The sequence below is a fragment of the Myiozetetes cayanensis genome, unplaced genomic scaffold (genome assembly GCF_022539395.1).
Source record: "Myiozetetes cayanensis isolate MyiCay16 unplaced genomic scaffold, myiCay2020 scf26, whole genome shotgun sequence".
Classification (NCBI taxonomy): Eukaryota; Metazoa; Chordata; class Aves; order Passeriformes; family Tyrannidae; genus Myiozetetes; species Myiozetetes cayanensis.
The window spans coordinates 3800034-3821387 of NW_026087477.1; the positions used below are offsets into that span (position 1 = coordinate 3800034).

A 21354-nucleotide genomic window follows, 5' to 3' on the forward strand; every position below is an offset into this window, starting at 1 on the left:
TCCTGCTGTACTTGCACGTGCCTGCAGACACTTCCCACTCCCTGCAGGGAACAGGTCTGTGCTCCCCGTGCGGCTCCACAGGGCACAAAAATAGCTGGAGCCCCGAGTGGGAAGAGGGCTGGGAGGAGGGAACACAGGCAGCTCAGTGTCTGTGGCTGCAGGGGTGACACTGCCCCATGTGCCCAGGCAGAGCCTCCGACTGCTCCCATGGGCTGATTTCCAGAGCAGCCCTGCAGCTCCTCTCCTACCTTGTTCAGAGCATGCACAGGAATGTGGGAGGCCTCAATGTCCTTCAGGTCTCTCTCAGCATCGTACTTGAGATCATTGGAGACGCTGAACCTGTGAAGTGAGAGCAGGGTGGGTTATCTCCTCCTGGGGTTGGTTATCTCTCCCAGCAGTTGGGGCTGATTATGTCCCCCAGCAGCCAGGGCTGGGTATGCCCCCAGGCAGTCGAGGCTCACAGTGATTAACAGCTCTGACTAAAGCAGGAGGAGCTGTGCAGAGCTGTCACATCTCCACTGCCCACACACCCCACCCTGAGATCTGACAGCTGCCCCTTGGCACAGGCTGAGTGTGATCTGCAGCAAAACCCCCTTCCTGGCTCTGCACCCACGAAGCCCATGAACACCCCTACAGACTCCAGAGAGTGGGGCCAGACTGGTCCTCACACCCCTGGGAGCACAAAACCTGCCATTTCACAGTGACTCATTCTCCATCCCTGCTGCAGGCAGAATATTCCCATTTCACAGGCAGCAACCAGGCAGTAAGAGGTGGAAACGACTTACCCAAGGCCACAGCATGACTCAACTCTAAAGCCAACATCAGCACTAAGGAATTCCTTACTTCTAGATCCAAACTAACTCCAAGGTCTTACGGGAAAAGAGAGAAAAAAACCCAACAACTTACCACAGAGCTTTTTTCCTCCCTTTAAGATAATTTTCAAAGATGATGCCCGCAACGGTCCTGCCCTTTCCCACTCCGGCACCGTCCCCAATGAGGAACCCAGCTCGCTGCCCATTGGGCAATAAAACTTCATGTTGCTGCAAAATGAAGAACAGGACTGGAAATTAAACTAGATTTGCCTTTGCTAACAGCTCTGATACGAGCACTGCTTAGCCCTTCCACACATCCCACCGATGCTCATGCACGTCCTGCTCAGACAAACAATGGTAGGAAGGGTCAGGGGTCACGGCCAAGCTCACAAGTGGCACTTCCTGGAGAGGGCCCCCAAAATGTACAGCTGTCCACCACAAAAGTCCAGGGTTCTTGCCTCTTTGGGAAACAGACCCCACAGAGGCCCCTGACTTCAAATAATCCTTCGCAAGGCATTTAAAATGCCAAAGGAGTTTCATCACCTGAATCACAGTTATTTTAGACCACGTGAACACCTGTCCCTACCAGGGGCAGTTTCACTGAGGGGTAGGAGATGGGCAAGGGGCAGGCAGTACCTGGCAGGCATAGATGATTGCTTCCAGCTGTAGTGCAGACAGGGAGCCCTTGTCAGCCACGGAGCACGGCAGGGACAGGCTGTAGGTGATGTCAGGGGGGGGAACGCTGGACAGGGTACTCGTCTCAACCACCAGGTCAGGGTGGTGCTTCCCAATCTTGGCTAAGTGACAACAGAACACAGGTAAGTCAAGGTCTTTGCTCCCAGGAGCACCTCAGGAGCACTGCAGAGCTCATCAACTGGCTGCAGCCCTGGTCTCCAGATACCGCTCACAGGAAACGGGCTGGCCAGCAATGGAGCAAACAGCTCTTCCCATGGCAACACTCACACTTTGAAGGGACGTATTCTGCATAGGTCTCCGTTTGCCCCAACTCTTCCGTTTCTTCCTCCTCACCCTCATCCTCCTCCTCTGCAGGAGCCTGAGACTGGAGAGGAGCATTGACCCAAGGTTAATGTTCTTGCTGAGCTATGCTCACGTGCAGTGCTGTGCCCTGCCACAACCTGCCACCGAAACCACCCCCCAAACCCTGCAGACACAATCCATCTCATCTGCAGACTAAGGGAAACCACCAGTGGGAGCCCAGCCCAGGGGCTGCAAGAGCTGCCTGGTCCTCACTGGACTGGGGAAAGATGTTTGCAGCCCTTTTCAGATGGGCTGCGCTCTCACCTGCCCTGAGTGAGGCACCAGCACAGCTTTAAACCAGCGTGGTGCCAGCAGCACAGGGCAAAGCCCTGAGAGCCCAAAGTGTCCCTTAACACAGTGAGGTGCCACCCCAGGAAATACAACACACTTCTTGTCTCATTCCCTCTGAAGGGAGAAGGGTCAGAACTGCTCCCCCCACACTGGGATGTCCCCAGGAGCCTGGTGTCCCATCCCACTGAGGCCAACCATCGCTCTCACCTGGTAGCTGATGAGGAGCGGGGTGTTGGGGACAGCAGGAACGTGGTCATGGGAGCTATTCAGGCCAGGGAATGCTGTGCTGGATGAGAACAGCTGGAACACAAAGAGTGCAGGTGAGGAAAGGCTCCAAACCCTCAGCCCTCCGGCCCAGCAAGCACAGAAATACACCAACAAAGATCCTTGGACACGTGTGATCCCTGGACCATCCAGCCTGCTGTGCCACAGCCAGCAAGGAGAGAGAGCTCCCGAGACACTCTGGGCTGGGAGGACTCAGGCAAGGAGATCCTTTGTCTGCTCCCACACAAACAAATTCACCCTGGAATTTCCCGACAGCGAGCAAGGTCAGGCCAGCAGCTCGTGGCATCCAAAGCAATCAGCAGCTCCAGGAGCAGCACTACTCCAAGTTTACAGCCTGTGCAGAGTGCCAGGCTCACAGAACCTCCTGCTCCACCAGTAGCAGAGAAAGATGGGAAGATCTTAGGCATAAACACTCCTATTTTTAAATAAAATCAAAAAAATAAAAAGAAGAAAGAAAAAAGCCACCCTCCATTCCTGGAAGCCTGAGTCAGAATTACCAGAAGGAAGCTGGACGGAAGAGCTGCTTTTGGTGCCAGCAAATCTGGAGAGCAGGTGAAACATCCCCACCTACAAATCCCAGCTCAGAGTTTGGTCTCAGGCAGGAGAAAGGCCTGGAGCTGCTGGAAGGGCAGGATGTGTTCTTGCAGCTCCAACAGTAGGAGGTGAATGCAGGGCTGGTTTTGCATCACCCAATCCCCAAAGTACAAACCTCTGCTATCCCGATCCAGCTTTGGCACTCAGCATTCCACCCCAGCAATTGCAGAGGATGCAACAGGAACCTTGGTTGCTCAGAGCATTTGGAAACTACCCACACAGGTGAGAATGTGCTGTGAGGGCCAGAGCAGGTGGGATCAGGAGCTGCAGTGGGAGATGGATCATCCACCTGTACAATTCCTGCCTTTCTCCACCCCCCCCTCACCTCCCAGTTGGATTTTCTCCTCCCTCTGTGTTAAGGACATCCAGAGAAGAGGAACTCAGATCCATGAGAACACAGGGTTGGAAGCAGGAGAGAGAGTGACAATTTCACAGTCACAGCCTCGGCCCTACTCCATTTTTTCCTCTCTGCATTATTCTCTGTTTTGTCCCACCTCACTGTGACTTCCCTGGGAAGGGAATCAGTCCCATGTGGCTTCCAGGCCAAGCCCCCCTCTGTGTAAATCCCTTCCCTGGGTACTGAGCTGGGAGAAGGGTGAAGTGCTGTGAACAAGCTATAAAAAACTGCATGAGCAGCTCCAGAATTCCAGCCACAGGCTTCCAAAGTAAGTCTGTGCTTCCCAGCCTTAAAACACTGGGAATGTGTGAGATGGATGAGAGAAAACACGACATGACAGGGACTATTTTTAAATGGTATTTCCCAACTCCATTACAAAGGAAACTGTTTTGTCTGCTGCTCCTGCAAACATTTCACAGGGTGGCAGCTCTTCCCTAACTGCCCATTCCTGAATGACAAACAGAGCCAACGTGCTGGATGCAGCTCCTTTCTTCGGGATAACAACTCTCCCCACGGGCACATGGACAGCTCTGCCTCCAGCCCTCTCCTCCTCAATCATAACACCCACTCCAGACTCAGCACTGGGCACCTCGGTCCAGGGGTTCCCAGGGAGCTTGGAATGTTTATTTTGAAAGAGGACAAGGCACAAGGCTGGTCCTGTACCTGGGATCCACAGGTGGGTCTCCCACAGGATGCATCCAGCTTGGCCCCTGAGATGTCTCACACATCAGAACTGTGAGAGACAGATGTTCCTGCTCTGCCTGGGTCTCTGAAACAGAAATTCTGGAAAAACTGCAGTCCTGATAACTCAGCAGAGCTGGGTCAGAGCTGGCTGCACAGCCACAGCTGAGTGATGCCCTGGATCACACGGATCAGGATGAATCTGCCTGGGTGTAACGTGACTGAGGTTCCATTTGTACTCTAGCTTAGTGACTGCTCTGGCTGCTGGCAAGCCAAAATTCCTGCAATTCTATGGAAAACTACACTGCGAGGATGTGGGAAGGGATAGGGAGAGATTACCCAAACTGCTGATACTGTGCACCAATGTGCAGCTGCCAACGATGAGTCAGTCTGACAATCCTTTCACCCAGTGTCCAGGTCCACAGTGCCACCTCCATGCAAAAATGAAACCAAAATCTCCTGTCCAGGATGCACCTCCCTGACACCTCCTCAGGAAATATCACTCAGTTAAAAAGCAGCCCAAAAAGCAACAACCCCGCCCAAACCATCTCTGTCTCCAGAAAACACAGATAAGACAACGTTTAAAATAGCTGGAGATTCCTTTCCAAGGGAAGTTGTTTATAAATGGAATTCCAAGGAGCTAATTGGCCTTATCTGAGTCCAAGTGCTCCACAGGACAAAAGAGGCGAGGGCAGGACGTGAGGAACAGCACAGACAGGGACAGGGACAGGGCCAAGCTGGAGACACTGCGGTGCCCACACTTACATGACATTTATTTCTCCCTTGTTTTCTTTACACTGAATTTAGAAAACTGGGTGTTTTCCCTCGTTCTTCCTAAGAGAGTGACCTGCAGAGGGACCTGGATCCAGTGGATGTGGACGATGTGGCTCCAACAACCCCTGGAGGAGATGGCTGCCCCTGAGGCAGAGCAGATGGCAGAGGGCTGGTGAATTTGCCCAGGACCACAGGCTGCTGTGGGATTGCCAGGAGATCCCACGCCCCGGAAAACTCCGGGATGTAAAAGCTTGCAGGGACTTGGACTCACAAAGTAAACACAAATGGTGAGTCTCAAGTTGAGACAGTTTTTCAGTCATTGTAACTGAAATATTTGCCCTGGAGAACAAACAAAAGGTGCCGATGCTGTGGGGGGCAGTTAATGATCCATGTCAGGGTGGTTTTCCTGGAGCCCATCCCTCCAGCACTCCCGAGTGCCCTGTCCAGGTCACACTGGACCTGATGAATGTTTTAGGGATACATCCTCCTCGGGACGTACCTCCCTGCCACAGCTGCCAGGAGAAAGAGCTGGTGCCTGCTAACAGCAGAACAGCATCATCACACCTCAACTTCACCTGAAGGAACTGGGTTGGTTTCTTAATTCCTTAAAACCCCCACAGGATGAAGCCTGAGGTGTCTCCTGTCTTCTGCGGAGGACGAGGGAGAAGCAGCCCCTACCTCGATGGGGTTCTGTGGCGTGTTCACATCCCATAGTGTTGGCACGTGGTTCAGGCTGTCGGCGGACAGGAAGTCCTTGGGATCCGCGATGTCCGAGAGGGAATCGGCGGGGGACGAGAAGAGGGAGTTGTTGGAGAGCTCATCGAGGTATGAAGAATCCTGCAATGCACACACGACCACGGTTAGGGGAGGCAGGATGAGACCAGAGAGCTCCTTCCTCGCTCAGCCAGCAAGTTCTAATTTCTTGCTGTTGAATGAGCAGCCCCGTTACTTCACGCTCCACAAATCTCAGAGATTAACCTGAGGCTGAGGACACGCTCTGAGGTGCAGATTGAAAATCTGTTTCTTGAAAAAGCAGGAAAACCCCTGGCCAGGAGTACAGGTACACGGTCAGGGCTGACTCAGGCTGTGCACATCCCTGCATGCTGAGTGCAGGCACTGGAGGTGCACGGAGGCACTGAAGGAATGGCAAGTGTGATGCTGGGGATTGGATTCCTCAAATACCAACCAGGGGACCCAGGAACTCAAGGAGCGAGGGCTGCCCGTGGGTCTGGCAGAGCAGGATGGCCCCTCCTGCCAGCAGCGGGTGCTGCCATGTGCCCAAGGGGCAGCGCTTCCCGTGCAGCTCTTGCTCTTGATATTCCTGTGGCTATTTTAGGATTACCCAGAAAGCAAGCTGTCTGCAGACTGAACAGGCATCCAGACTTATCACCTCAGAATTAGGGGATCTCTGGACTCTGTTTCACACTTGGGAAAGCAGAACAACACTGGGGCGAACACGGCCCCGGCCAGAGCGAGTGCCCTGTGCAGGATCCACACCTGGTCCCATCACTGAGACTCCTCTGAGCAGGGTTTGTTCACCTGCCAGTGGCACTGACAGAGGCTGGGTCAGGAGGAAACATCTGCACATACCATCATGGCAGCAGGAGGCTGTGGGGCAGCCCAGAGCGGCCACTGCATGTCAGGGTCCCAAGGACAGGCAAGGGCTGAGCTGGAACAGCAGCAGGATCTGGGAAAGCCCTGTGGCACCACCTGAGACACCCCAGCAAGTGTCCCCCACCACCTTCCCAAACCCAGCCCCTTCCAGCCCCATTGCTCAGGGCACTGGGCTGAGCTGGGGGGAGGAAAGCAGCCTCCAAGGCAGAGGGAGGACAATACCAGTCCTGAAGTGATGCAGTGATCCCATCCTCTGGCATCACAAAGCATTAGTCACCAACTTCTAGAGTCTCCCGTTTGTCTTAACTAATTGCATTATCTAAAGAGCACTAAAGTTAATCACCTGCCAGGATCCCCACCCAAAGAACTTCCACCACCACAGCATTAATTGGCCCTGCTTCTATTAAACCTGGAGTAATTGCTTAACAAAAGGCCACAAATAACCACAACCAGTACAAACCATGCCTGGACTAATCACTCCACTGGTTTATCTGCCCCAAACTGGAGCAGCTGCCTTGGTGTCCTCAGGCAAAAAGAAGGATCATCACCCCAACCAAGAGCTCATGGTCAGGATCCTCAGGTCTTGGGTTTGAAACAAGTTATTTTGTCCCTGTTTCAGACTGATTAATCAGAATTTTAAGGATTTCTCACTGGAAACGTGAGGTTTTACAGTAACAGCACTCCTGTTTCAGTAGAAGTTGCATTTCTGCAACAGATGGAATTTGTCCTGCCAGGCAGGATTTTTATTTCAAATGTTTTTCCACCACGGTTCTCCATAAATCTCACTCCTGGAATTCAGCATCTCTGTGGCCTCCTCTGGACTGGGCCCAGCAGGTCCAGGCCGAGGACCCAGAGCTGGGGTCAGGGCTGCAGGTGGGTCTCGGAGCAGAGGATGAACTGATGCTGCTGTGGCACATGGTATTCCTGTCATTACCCCAAAACTGAGATTATCAAACCCAACAACTCCCTAGAAAAGATCAGGAAAAGACCAGGGTAAACCAGCCCAAACACTCGACCTTTCTCCAAGCCCCTGGGAACAGCTCAGCTCCTTTGGTCAAAACAAAGTGTTAAAAATAATGATATAAATAAATGATATAAATAAAAAAACGAGCAGGTGAAGTCTAAATACAGAAGGAACAAGCATTCTAAAAATATTTGTGGCCATCAATAGAAATGTTTTATTTTCTAACAATCCAGACTCTGAGGAAACAGTGTCTGCAGAGCAGCTCTGGATGACTGCACTGCACAGCACCCAGGTGAGAGGGGGGGTTTTATTAAAAACCAAAAAACACATCTATATACGCAAATACACACCCACAACCACAGCCACGCTGTCAGCAAGGAGAGATTTGGCACCTCAAAAATCACAGATTAAGCAAATTATGTTCCAGGAGCGACAGAAGCAGCAGCTGCAGATGATCACTATAAAAAACCCTTTAGCTGCAAACCCCAAAGTTTTCCTAAATTCAGGGCAACAAACTGGCAGTGGGGAGGGTTCAGCTCCGGCCGGCCGGTGCTCCCCTCGCTCCCTGCACCCAGCATCTGCTTCGGAAATAAAACCCCTCAAAGCCCTCACACCCACACAAACACACGGATCAATTCCCACACAGCTCCTTCCCTCCAAATTCCACGCTCAGTGACCGAGTCCTGACTGACAGAACAACGTCCAGTAAGGCAGGTACCAGCAAAATATAAATCACATCTTCGGGACAATAAATCTATTCCCGGTGCCCAACATGGAGAGGCATCATTCCCAAACTCTGCTGCCACTGCACAACTCCCAGGGAGCAGCTGGGGCCGGCTGCCCTCGCAGCCAAACGCACCAGGGATTCCGAGGAGGAGGAAAAAAAAAACAGGAAAAATCAGGCATTACCTTGTAGAGAGACGGGAACTTTAGCCAGAAGTGCATTTGGGACATTTTAGAGCAGCATTCGGGGGGCTGTCGGCGGCAGCAGCACGGGGAGGGTGCTCAGTGTAAAGTGAGGAAAGGTCCATTCACGGCCGGGGCTCATCGGGGGCTTTAAAAACCAACATTCAGCAGCCAGGAGGGAAAATGGAGGCAAAGGGCCCGGCAGAGCCGCTGTCCTGCGCCCGCAGATTTGCATAGAGTGTTTAGTCACGACGAGAGGGCTCTTACTTCCTCTAAGTCCAGGGCTGACTTTCAGGAAATGATGCCTGCTTGGTAAGTCAGTGAAATTACTGGCAGTGCGAGGAGAATTACTGTACGTGGTGTAATCCAACCACAGAGCTCAGTAAACAGCGCCGGGCTCCGCGGAGCCAGAGGGCTCCAGGCTCCCTCCCCGGCCACCAACCCCAGCCTGTGCCCCCCCTGCAGCCCCTGCCCTGGGCTGGGGTCCTGCCCACCCGCCCTCCCGATTTCGGGGCTCGGATGAAGAGATCAAAGTGACAAAGCTCACGAGTGTTCCCTCCCTGCTGTCCCCCACAAGAGCCATGTGCTCTCTTTGTCTTCAGTGCCTGCCCCACCCCAAATTGTGCCATTAGAAATCCAAAGGAGTGGCCATTCTCTTCCCTTTCCTCCCTAGATCACTTCCCAGGGATGTTGCCTTCTCTTTCCAAGGCTGTCCCTTTTAACAGTTCTGGTAACAGAAATAAGCACAAATTCTGGTGGGGAAGAGAAGAAGGCACAGAAAGGGACACCTGAAAGGGAGGTAAGGTTAAGGAAGGTCTGCTTCCACACCACCCGAGGCTGGAGGGGAAGGGAATCAGCCAGAGAACCCCCTGCCTGGCGGGAAATCCCTGAGAACTGTTGTGTTTGCACCGGGTGCGAGAGGCTCCTGTTTGCTCTGCCCTGGCATGGTCAGCAGTGGCCCCAGGGCCGGGCTCTGCCCGAGGGGTCAGTCCCAGTTCACCCAGCACACCCAGCAGCACACAGACCCAGCGCTGGGGACGGCCAGGGCAGCACTCACTGCTCTGAGTCTCTGCGTCCCTGCTCCTTCCACACACCCACGGCACAGCTCCAAGGGAATGCAGCTCTCGCTGTCACTGCTGAGGGAAGTGCTCCTGGGGCCTCGTGCCGGGAACAGCTGGAAAATCCCACATTATGAGGCACTTCCCTAAAAACAGAGCTTTGGAGTGACAGAAGCCAGCCAAAGCCCTGGAGGCCCACGAGAGAGGCGAGCAGAAAATGGGGTGCTCTCCAACCCTCCAGGGAGACAGACCAGAGTGAGGGAAATCTGCTTTCTGCCATCGGATGAGGAGGAAGGACTGGTCCCTCCAAGGAAAACATGCTGGGTCCCAGAGCTGGAAAACTACCTCCAGGACAGAAACCTGCAGCGGGGCTCCTTTCCAAGGGCAGAACCCTCTGCAGCACTGTGGTTCCACAGGGACTGTTACATCAACAGTGAGGATCCACCTTCCATCCTGCAACACACCTCGTCCAGGAGGGCTTTTCCATAAGCAAATGGGAAAGAAAAACACCAGGGCAGGTGCTTTCAGCAATACATGTGGAGTGAAGAGGCCAAATTCATTTCTGCAATGTCTTAATTAGCGACTCGATGGTGACTTGCTGCGTGACCTTGACTGAACCACCACCTCCTGCTATTCCTGCTAACCTTTGGAAAAGCAGGTGGGTTATTTCCTCTTCCTTTTTTCTGTTAGTGAACAAACGGGGCAGACAAGAGCCCTGCAGTGGCACAGACAAGCAGGGCTGCTCATTGATTCTGCGGGACCACAGCGGTGTGATCACCGCGGGCGAGACAAACCACGGCGGAACCACCACCCGGGAGAGGCCCCACAGCCCCGCTCCCCACAGCCCTGCTCCCCACAGCAGCTCTGCTCCCCACAGCAGCTCTGCTCCCCACAGCCCCGCTCCCCATGGCCCAGCCAGGGGCACGTGTGCTCACAGACAGGGGCAAGGAAGCAGGATTACACTCCAGCGCTCCCATCTGACTTCCCCCCTTCCAGCCAAACCCGCTGCACAGCCCAGGGAGTTGCTGTGCTGGGGAACCTTCGGCACCCCCTGACTCAGACCAACTCTGCTTTCAATTAAAGCATCTATTTTAAGCCATGTCCCCGTGGTCTGCTGTTGGATCCTACTGCCATCACTTTTAAGAGCACTGAGCATTTCAGAACGGCTTTTCCCGCTTTTGTTGGCTTTGGGAAGGGAGGAGGCAGGCACAGCCCCTGCCAAGAACCTCAGAAGGCAGATCTCCATCCCCTCATGCCCAGAGTGGACATTGCTGCTTGGAGGCAGCAACACAGATGAAAACTATCAGGACTGGAATGGGGGGGATGTCTGAGCCCTCCAGGCTCTTTTACCCCCTCCCCAGGGCTCAGCTGGCTCCTGCAACCCACAGCCAAGCACGACTGCCAACAGATTATACCTCAAAAGCCAAATTCCTCTCCCTTAACCACAGGTATCTCCACCTGAGACAGCCCCAAGAGCTCCCCCTACACACAGAAGGGAAAGACTTACTCTCAAGGCACAGCTCATCCAACCAAAAGGAGACATTGTTTTGGAATAACATCAGCTGGTCTCCCGTTCCTGGGGATCAGCTCAGGGTGCCTCCATCGGAGCACCCCGAGCACTCAGTTGGTGCACTGTGAGCAGGTTACAACCACAGCCCTCACTTTCCTTACCCCAGGCCTGCAGGGAGTGTCAGGCACCTCACCCAGAGGGTTTATGAAGTGCTACTACACCAGCCCAAACCCCAGGCCCGCAGTGCAAAGACAGACATGAGCACGTAAGGCCACTTGTTCTTCCAAGGCCTCCGAGCCAGGTGAGTGCCTGCAAATGCATTTTAATGTCTGTGTTCCCTGCAGACATAACTCCAGGACAGCGACAGAAGTTCCAGGATGTTTCTTATTCCAGGAAACTCTTCGTTTCAGCCACAACCAAGTCTTCCATATAATTTAATAACTGTTATATTGATTTCTCCTAAATCACCACAGCTCTGTGTACCGAAGCACTTCTAAAAATTAATACTTTTTTTAAGAGCGGGGTCATTTCTCCTCCTGTTTTAACAAGGAAGATTAACAGGAGATTGCAAGGGGCTGGTGGTGAGGAGAGAGCTGGTTTATGATTAACATGCACGGTCAGGAGCCCCCATCCAGCACAAACAGGGCTGTAACTGCACCTTTACAGCGTTACTGCAGGTGACTCTGCCCAGGAGCAGCCAATTCCTCCTGCCCCACAGGAAAAAAAATCCATCTGGCCTGACCTCCTTCCTCCAGCCCAAGCACAGCTCACATTTTAAGCAGACCAGAGTTCCTGCCACAGGAGGTTCTGCAGAGCCCCTCACACCCCCACTGTGTCCCCAGCGCCTCCTGCCCTGGAGCTGCTCCCTCTCCCACTCCCCCTTCCGGGGTTATTTCTCAGTGTACCTCAGGGCAGACAAAGTCAGCAGAGGAGGTTTCTGTGTGTTCAGCAAAGTCCTGTTCTGGAGCCACAAGTCACACGAAATTAAGCAAAGGGAACACAGACTATCAGCAACAGGCAGGGCCATCAGAGATAACAGGGGGCTCAGAGGAACTGCAGAGTCTGTGCTTTCAGGAATTCTAAACTACCCAGAACAGTGAAGTTAAAGAAAAATCTGCACTGACATGGTAAAAGTGCCTTGGCAAAATGACTGCCCACGAGCGCTGGATCCCACGTCAGCAGCACCTGAGACTGGAGGGATACTCAGCAGGAAGGGAGGGAAGCAACGGAACCCAAACCCTGCTTCTCTCAGGACTGTGATTTCTGAGGGCAGTCAGTAGACTTTTCCATGAGAAGATGGCACCACATGGTTGGGATGAGACTCTGGCTGAAGACAACAGTTCCCAAGACCAGAAACGCTGTCAGACCCCAGCACGGCCTCCCAGAACTATTTTCTGAACCTCCACTCAAGCCACTTGTTTATATAAAAAATGCCAATAGATCGGCAAGGATGAATCACCCAGGAGCAAGCCAGAACCCAAAATACTGGGGAGGAAACAAGTTCAAGTTCACATCAGGCTGTTCTGGCCTTTCCCTGTACACTGAGGTGCCTGATCCAACTGAAGAGAAATTCCCAGAGCCATCAGAAAACGTGGCAACTGCCACTCTCAGCACCCCCAGGTCAGCAAGGCTGGCTGGACCAGCACACCATTCCACAGCACTTGCCACTCCTACCACGGCAAGTTTGGAAAAGTCAGGTACTTTCCTGTACAGCCACCTGGAAAGATGGAGCCACCCAGCTGCTCCCACGCTTCCTGGATGGCATGTTTCAGCTTTCCAGGTGGAATGTTCATATTTAACAGTGTTGGCATCTGGGACATCTGCAATAGGTGCAGTCCCCCTGCAGAAAGAGTCCAAGCAAAAGCCAATTGCCTAAAGCCACCTCACTCCCATCCACGGCTTCCTCTCCCAAAGGATGAGTGGCACAAGAATTACTGGCACAAGAATTATTTCTTGCTCTGGAAATCATTTGAGGTCATTCACACCTGGTTTGTCTCAGGACCTCCTGCTCTTTTCCCACCCAGCCAGCGCAAAACACCTCCTTTCCACAAAGAATCTCCAAAACTCTGCTCTCCCGAGCTGGCTGAGATCAATTCCTGTGATGCAGCAGGGAAGGAAGCTGACTGACCACTGAGATACTAGAAAATACATAAGTTAAAGAAATAAGTAAGCCCTTTTCCCGTTAAGCCCATCAGCCAAACTCCACCAGACCTGGAGGTGAGACCTATGGTGGGGACCTCTCTCCCCTTCCCATTGCAGGCCAGTAAATGGTCTCACAAGTTGGTGAGATCACCTTTCTGCCTCGTTCCTCCCACAATTAATTCTGCAGGAGGCAGAGATCAATGCTACTACGATTCAATTATTTATCTGGTTTAATCCAGTCAGAAGACCCCGATCAGCACTCCTGGTGGCTGCCTAGACCTGCTGTGCCAGGCAGGTCCCTGATGTAAGGCATGAGGAGCTGGAGAGGGGGGACCACAGCAGTGGCCACCTCAGAAGGCACAAATCCCCAGCAGCTGCACATCCAAACCTGCAGAAATCGAAGCCCCAAAGAGGGTTAAAGCCTCTCTTTAGCCATGCTGAGAAACCAAAAGCACTCCGAGGGGGAATTAACACACACCCAGGCAGACACCAATGTCCATATTAATTCCTAGACAGGATACAGTCAGTCCCTTCCTTATTGCAGATCAGCTCTGTCAGATCAACTACTTCCAGTATTAACTGACTAATCTTACCACAACATGTTGCCAAAAGCCAGTACAACATTCAAAAACCTCCACGCAAAGAGCTCCTTCCGGCCCAGAGAGATCCCCGAGGGGAGGGAGCATCTGGGTCCCAGAGGAGCCGAATGGCCCGGGGTCAGTGTTCACTCCTCCCACACTTCAGCTCTGCAAAACTGACCTGGCTCCACTCTGGAATGCTGGGCACTGAGTTGATGTAATCCCAAAATATTCACTGTTCAGGAATCCACCACTTGTAAGCAGTGAGGAAGCACGTGCAGCACACACGAGCAAAGAGCCTTTTGGGAGGGAAATGACTGAAGAGTCTCCAACGTGTTCAACTCTCCCTGCAGGACCCTCCTGCAGCCAGGACCCCCCAGCACTGCCAGTGCTTATGGCAAACATCCCTTGGAAAGACAGAAGCAGTTTCACCACAGAGAAGTCCCTACCAAGGCACGGACAGCTTCCAAACTCCCGGTGTCACAGGACTGATCCCAACTGCACGCAGCCCTTGTCTGGGGCTGGACAAATTTATTGCCCATCACATCCTTTCCCCTCAGGGAGGCAACACTGAAAAATAACCCCCAGCACCCCAGAGGCCCCTTCTGCCCCAAAAGGCTTCATGAACTCTGCACTTACCTGAGGAAAATCCCCATTTTTTGGTAAGAAGTCAGCGGGGTCCACAGTTGCATAGTTTGTATCCAAGAAATGTGGTCTGCTGATGGAATCCGTATAAAAATCCTGAGGGAGGTTAAAATATTGCCTGTAAGGAAATGGGAGAAGCAGTTACTCCCTGTCAGTCCCCAGCACTTCACAGGCCACTTCAGCCTTCAGCAGTGGTGAGGCTGCAGCTCTGGGATGTCACACACAGGAGGTGGATATCATTGTGGATATTATGAAGAAAAGAATTCTAGGCAGAATAAAACTTCTTCCAGTTTTATCCCACTTCTCAAACTCAGCAGTAAGAAAGTAAGAAAGCTGTACTAAAAACATAATTCTTGGTAATTTGTGTAAACCAGGAAGGATTTAATAGACAAAAATGGTCTGCAGGACTAATTAATATTTCAGTCCTGACAACAAAGCAGGATGAAGCCCCTGGGATGCCCCAGGGCTGAGGGTGATGGGTGTGATGGCACACCACGAAGGGACACACATCAAGGTGCAGGGAAACATCACACCTGAATGCCAGTTTGGGCCATAAACCCCAAAAAACCAGTCCCACAAATGAGCTCTGACAGGGAAAGACCCCCTGGACAGACCCCAAAGGCAGATCAGAATGGAAGGGCTTGGGACAGGGAACCCCCCAGACAGAACTGCTACCCCGAGAGAGGAACTGGGGATGTGACTGATGTGAGTTCCAAGAAAAGATCTCTGCTGAACTAACAGGGGAACAAAGCAAAGGTCTTGCCTGCTCCTGCTGGGCAGGGCCATGCCAGCTTCCTCCTGCCCCTGTGCCCAGCACCAGCTTCCTCTGGGCAGCCACAGGCCAAAACTGCACCAGAGCAGCCGATTCCCTCCCTCCTGGCCTCGGCTCCACACCACCTTAAGTTCCCTTAAGTTCCTGCACTCCTTGGGCAATCAGCACCCAGCACCCTCCGTGCTGGAGCCACGGAACCCTCACCCCACCGCCTGCTCTCCTCCTGTGGGGAGCTGCATGTTCTCCCCAACGCCAGAGGCACAGAACCCCCGGCCACAGGAGGCACTGGGGGAGGGAGAAACAGAGCTGAAACAGAACTCCTGCCCAGGAGCTGGGAATGAGGAGTTGCCAAAGGACTATTAAGCAATTAAGGTGCCATGTGTAGCCAGCAGCTCATTAACTCACCCGCTGAACATTTACATGTGGATTTATGTGCAAACACAGTTATCTCCTCTGCTAAATACATTTTTCCTGCTCATTTTCTGTCATTTAAGATAATATCCTGAAAAACCAACAGCTCCCTACTCTTCCTTTTTTGTTTCTTTTCCGTGCTGCCACAGCTTTACCTGCTGCAGAGAGCCCATGTGAACACACCTGCACATCCCAGCTCCCACAGTCCAGCCCCGGCTCTCAGCTCCTCTAATCCATCCAAGCAAATTAAAATCTGGGCATAAGTTCTGGGAATGGATGTATTTCCACACAGGAAGAGGCTGGTTTAAACAGCTTTCAAGTCGCAGCCGCTGCGGTCTCGCCGTCTCTCGCACGAGGACAGAGCTTGGCCAGCCTCAAGGAACTAACCAGGGAATGGGAAAACTATTTTTACCGGAAAAGTGAACACCCCCTCCTGTTTCCCTGGCACTTCATGGCCTGGACAAGGGTCAGTCAAGGTAACAGAGGGGAGCCCGAGAGCGTCCCAGCCTCCGTGGCCTGCCCTGCTGTGCAATCACCGGCCCTGGGTGGTATTTTCCTTCCCTTAATGTTGGTTTTCCAATGTGCCCATGTGAGATGCACTTTGTTCCTGCAGCCTGCAGTGAGAGCCCACAGCAGCTCCAGGCACTGCTCTGAGGTTCTCCTCAGAGCCACCAAGTCCCTTCATACCTTTGGACCCAGCCTTTCCATTCCCCCAAGTCGCAAATTAAAGCTGTGCTGCCCTGTCCACACCTGCTCAGCCTGTCCAGGGCTTTCTTCCTGGCAAACTGCTCTATGGAAGCAGCTTCCTTCAGAGGGAGAGCTGAGAGACCATAGGCTGACTCAGCACCAGCCCAGCACCCTCCTTCCCCATCAGACACCAATCCAGTTTCAGAGCCTGCTTTGCTGTTCCAGCAAGACTCCACTCAGAGGTGGAAAAGGGCACGAAAATGGTGAGAAAAGAGGACATGTGTTTTATAGCAACTGGGGAGAAAGCTTTGCTGGAGGTTTGAGAAACACCTTTTTGCAGCTATGTGATACCTCATCCGACAGCACAACTGGGCTGTCCCAGATCCCCCCCGGCCGGGAAGGTGTGGAGCCTCCAGCTGCAAGGGAAGCCCAGCTCTGTTGGGATAATTCCCTTACAAATCAACTGAGCTGCAGCTCTTCGGGGCCCTGAACCTCAGTGGTTCTTTTAGGGAGGTTTAATACACTGTTAACATTAGTCAGGTTAAGAAAATCTGAACCAGAGAGGCCACGTTTGGGGTCTTCTAAAGAAATTCCCCACCATGAAAGCAAACTCCTGAAAAGAAACAGGAAAAACCTGCTTCAGGATAAAGGTGTTGCTATGAGAATAAGCCCTGTCCAAACACAGCCGCCTGCAAATGAGATTTCTCTGCAAGGGTTCTGAAGAGAAACGTGCACCACCTCTAATGGCAGCTGCATTTTTCTGTGTTACAGCATGGGCTGCAATTACAACTGCCCTTAAAATCCCATTTTTCAATGGTTCCATCCCTTTCAGGATCCCTAACCCTAAATCCACCTGAAACAGAGTCAGTGCAGTTTTCAAGTACAGAGAGCACAGACTTTTTCAATGTGAAAGGCAGATATGGAAATTCTCACCTGAAAGGTGATTTTTACAGTTCTCAGGCTACGAAGAACAGGGCGCTGAAGGTGCAGCTTTGGCTAAATCACTCCCTAGCAAACAATTACTACAATGAGCCTCACTTCCAGAGGTAACTCCAGCAAAGCAAGCCCAGGTGTGTGTCAGACACAGGCATGTCCCTGCAGGATCGGGCTGAGACGTTCCCGGCAGCGCCGACACGAGCGGCACCGAACAGGAAGAGAGCGAGGGGCAAAACCAGAACAAATGGTCAAGGAGAAAACCCCAACACAATAGACAAACACAATCTAATCTTGTGGTTCGATGCAGCAAAACAGAAATTCTGTTATGGCTCTCCGGAGGATTCAGGACGTGCAATTTACAGGAATCCTGCTCAAAAAGCACGGCCCCTTCCCATCAGCGCCAGCCGGCCCAGAGCAAAGGGCCCGGGCGCATCTGGGAACTCCTCTCCTGTTCTCCTGTGGGGAGGAGCTGGCACAGCTCAGCTCCCTCAGCACCTGTGGGGCAGCTTCTTGGGACCCTCCTGTCGGGAACTGCCCTGTCCGTCCCCCCAGCGCTGCCAGGCAGCTCCCGCCACAGCCTCAGGGGACAGCAGAACCCACCCGGGGACACAGCACACCTCACCCCCTCAAACAGGGGCTGAGCCTCACTGACAGCCCGCCCGGAGCTCACACCCTCACAGGGAGGGATCTCTGCTTTTCCCTGAACACGCCAACATCCCTTCAAACTAAATCCCTGCTTTAATTCCAGGCACCTGGAGCACAGTTATTATGCTCATGATACGAGTTCTGCTTCTTTCATTTGTCGTTCCTCCCATCTCTGACCCAGATAAAGAACACATCCTGTGTATCCACGCCACTCCCTGGATTCACAGAGACCGAAGAACAGCCATGGACCAGCCTCCAAACCTTCTGCCCCACAAACAGCATCTCCCAGCCCCAACAGTCCCCATCCAAGTCACTCAGTGGTGGCACAAGGCCAGTTTACATTGTCCAAACATCTGCCATATCCCACCTTCTGATCCAGGATGGAGTTTCATCAGAAAGGGGGAAAAGGGAAAACAATGTTTATTGTTATGCAAAAATCCCTCCAAAAATGCTGTTTTGAGCAGGTAATCTAGAAACAGTTTTGCTCTGGACCCAGCAAGCCCGTGGCTAACATCCTTCCCAGCAGAGCCACTGCCACTCCCCCAAGGGTACCCAAACCCACCACACTGCCCAGCACTGAGCTGTGCTGCCCACGGGGCAGCTTCAGCTCAAAGTCAGTCACAGCTTCCCACGGGAGCCCACACACCTCACCTCACACCTCGTGGGGTGAGGTCACCGAAGAACATCAGTCAGAGCCAGAGCAGAGTAACAACCCCTGATGAACTCCGGGCTGAGCACGTTTTTTTCAGCACAGACATGACATGGTAGTTGGTGTCAGTCACTTCCAGGGACGTGGCACAGAATTTTAACTTCACCCAAAACTTGCCACCTGGCAAAGGTACCACCTTCCTCCATGTCTGCACAAAGGTAGGGACTGTTCCCTCTGCCAGATCATGCTCTCAGGGTGTTTTTAAAATTCCATTAGTGTAACAAATCCAAGCTAAAGCAAGGCTGTTCCCCTTTTACTGCAGCCTCCAGGTTTACCAGAAATCAAAAGTTTTCTCTTGTTTTTTAAAACAAAAAGCTGTTTGCTGTTGTTTCCAAGCTGCAACAGTGCATGAAATGCCACAAGATCGGTGAGTGATGCAATTATTTCCCCATCAGATCGTGAAATAAAGTAAACAAGGAAAACAGTAAAGAAACAGTTGAATCACGGGATGTGCAAGAGCAGAGGGGATTAGACAAAGGAGAACAGCACTCACTGGTTTTCACTTGGGAAGGACGAGGTTGGGAAAGAGGCAGAGTAGCAGCTACTCCATGAGTTGGCAGCCAGCATGGAATTCTGCAAGGAGAAACCACAACAGTTAGAGCAGCAGAGCCTGGCACTGTCACCTGCGGCTGCAGATCCAAAGGCAGGCCCGTGGCTTCCCTCCCTCAGTGCCTTCCAGAGGCAGAGGTGGCTCCTCATCTCGTGAGTAGGATACAGAGTGCTACTCTCCAGTTCCAGCTTTGGAACCTACTTCCCTATCACTGTCCCCAGAAGGTCACCAGGGTCAATCCCCTGCTTCAGGCCGTCCACTCAGTCAGGACACTCCAACAGGACAGGAGGAAATGGCCTCAAGCTGTGCCAGGGGAGGGTCAGGTTGGACATCAGGAGGGATTTCTGCATGGAAAGGGTGGTCAGGCCTTGGAAGGGGCTGCCCAGGGAGGTTTGGAGTCCCCAGCCCTGGAGGTGTCCAAGGAAGGCCTGGCCGTGGCACTCAGTGCTCTGGGCTGGGGGACAAGGGGGGCATCGGACACTGGGCGGACTTGATGACCTTGGAGGTCTTTCCAACCTCAATGATTCCATGATTCTATGATTCAGTCTCTGTGGGAAGCCAGCACTAACCCAGTAACCTGAAATCGGCTGACAGAGGTCACACCCAAAAACGTCCTCCTGAGCCTTTGCCTTCCCCCTTCCCTGAACAGTTTCCAACATTAACGGGAAGCTTTTAGCTCAGCTCATGCCAATGAAATCAGGGAGAGAACACAGTATCTCCTTACTCAGCTCCAGAGCAGCCTTTCATCTGCCCTCTGTGTGCCCAAAGCACTGAAATCTTGTGCTTGAAGCAACAGGCACTTGGGCCTCGCTGGAACCTCTGCTGTTCCTGCATGTGACACTCTCTAGAGTTAGAAAGAGAAAACTGCAGGAGCACGTCAGCTATTTTGGGACAGGGGTTTGCTTTTTGCACTGTTGGACAAGGGCATCAGGGACCTGGTCCGGTTTTAGCAGCTGCATCAGGACAAACACAACTTATTTATCTCTGCTGCTCTGGAAACAGGCACAGCTGGACCCAGGCACAGGTTCACACATCTCAGAGAGATGAGCAGGAGGAGGAACAAGGTCTGCAATCCCGGGTACCCTCTTCAGTCCTTCCCCAGGGAGCTGGCACCCAGCTGCTTTCAGAGAGCCCTTGTTTTTAATCACAGCCCCGCTTCAAAGCCAGCAGACAGCCTCACCTCAACCCCTCTGATCGATCCCGCACGGCCCTGCACAGCCGCCTGGAAAGTCTGGGAAACCGCTGCTGTGAGCGTGCCCCAGGACCCCCAGGACCTGCCCAGATCCCTCCCGGGGACACCCCCGTCCTCAGGACTGCGCGGCCTCACCTCCATGTCCGGCAGGGCGAGCTGGGAGCGGAGGCCGGGGATGCCGCACAGGGCATCGCCCGGCTGCTGGTGCTGCGGGAAGCTGTTCCCCCCCTCCATGGCGGGGTGAGCTGAGGGCATCAGCCCGGGTCCTGCCGCATGGAGCCCTCGGGACGGCGGGACGGGCTCTGCAGTGAGTGCTGGGAGGGTCTTTATCTGTGCTCTTCACCCTGCACCATGTCCCGGCTGCAAAAGAAAGGCACGTTTAGGTTTTATGGAAGAGGAGGGGGAAAGAACAAGACTCGAAAGCCCAAACATAGCTGAGAGGTGGGCAAACAGCCACCAGCCTGTGAAATGCTCCTGCCTCTTCAGAAAAGAGAGGTTTTTCTGGGAAACAGAGCTCTCCACTACCACCACACCTGGAATCCACCCAGACAGGAGCTGAGGCACACCTCTCCTGCCTTTCACACTGCGGGAGCCCGGCAGGTCCCCCCGACCACCTGGATCGCTGCACACACCCCGAGGTCAGCCAGAGGAATCTTCTTGTCTAATGTACAAAAAGACTCTCCACTTGTGTGCAAACTCAAGGCAATCAATTCTCCCAAACTGCCTGTTTTCCTGGAAATAGGCTCCCATCCCAGGGACACCACACCAAGGCAGGAGTGAGCCCTCATCTCCCACCCCGCAGCACCGAGGCCTCCCAAACCCCACAGCAGATGTTGCTGTGCACCAGCACTTCCCACACCAGTCAAACCAGACAACAAACACACTGTTACACTTCTTAGGTTAATAGTATTTATGTTACAAATCCCAGAATTTATCAGCTCCTGGCACTGTCCCTCTTGCAGCCATGTGGGATCTCAGGATCACACCTGCCAACCCAGGATCATTGTCCTGGTAGGATTAACCCCACACTGCCTCTGCCGCAGCTTCTCAGTCTAAACCTCCCAGTGATTACTTTTTTTCACTAAACTCTCCATAATCCCAAAGGAAACCAATTTCCCATTGGATTTAATGGGTTTACAAAAAAAAAAAAAAAAAAAAAAAGA

At 52.9% G+C, this 21354-nt stretch overlaps 1 protein-coding gene across 1 annotated transcript in view; it reads right to left on the reverse strand.

The window, feature by feature from the left end:
• The window catches only part of SBNO2 (strawberry notch homolog 2), a 35433-nt gene extending 14888 nt beyond the window's left edge, over positions 1–20545 (reverse strand). Inside the window, 9 exon segments of the mRNA XM_050321006.1 lie at positions 249–339; positions 907–1040; positions 1449–1609; positions 1776–1872; positions 2349–2441; positions 5551–5709; positions 14284–14407; positions 18943–19022; positions 20327–20545. Coding sequence (XP_050176963.1) covers positions 249–339; positions 907–1040; positions 1449–1609; positions 1776–1872; positions 2349–2441; positions 5551–5709; positions 14284–14407; positions 18943–19022; positions 20327–20446 — 1059 coding nt within the window. The 5' untranslated portion in view covers positions 20447–20545.
• Positions 20546–21354: the final 809 nt, after the last annotated feature.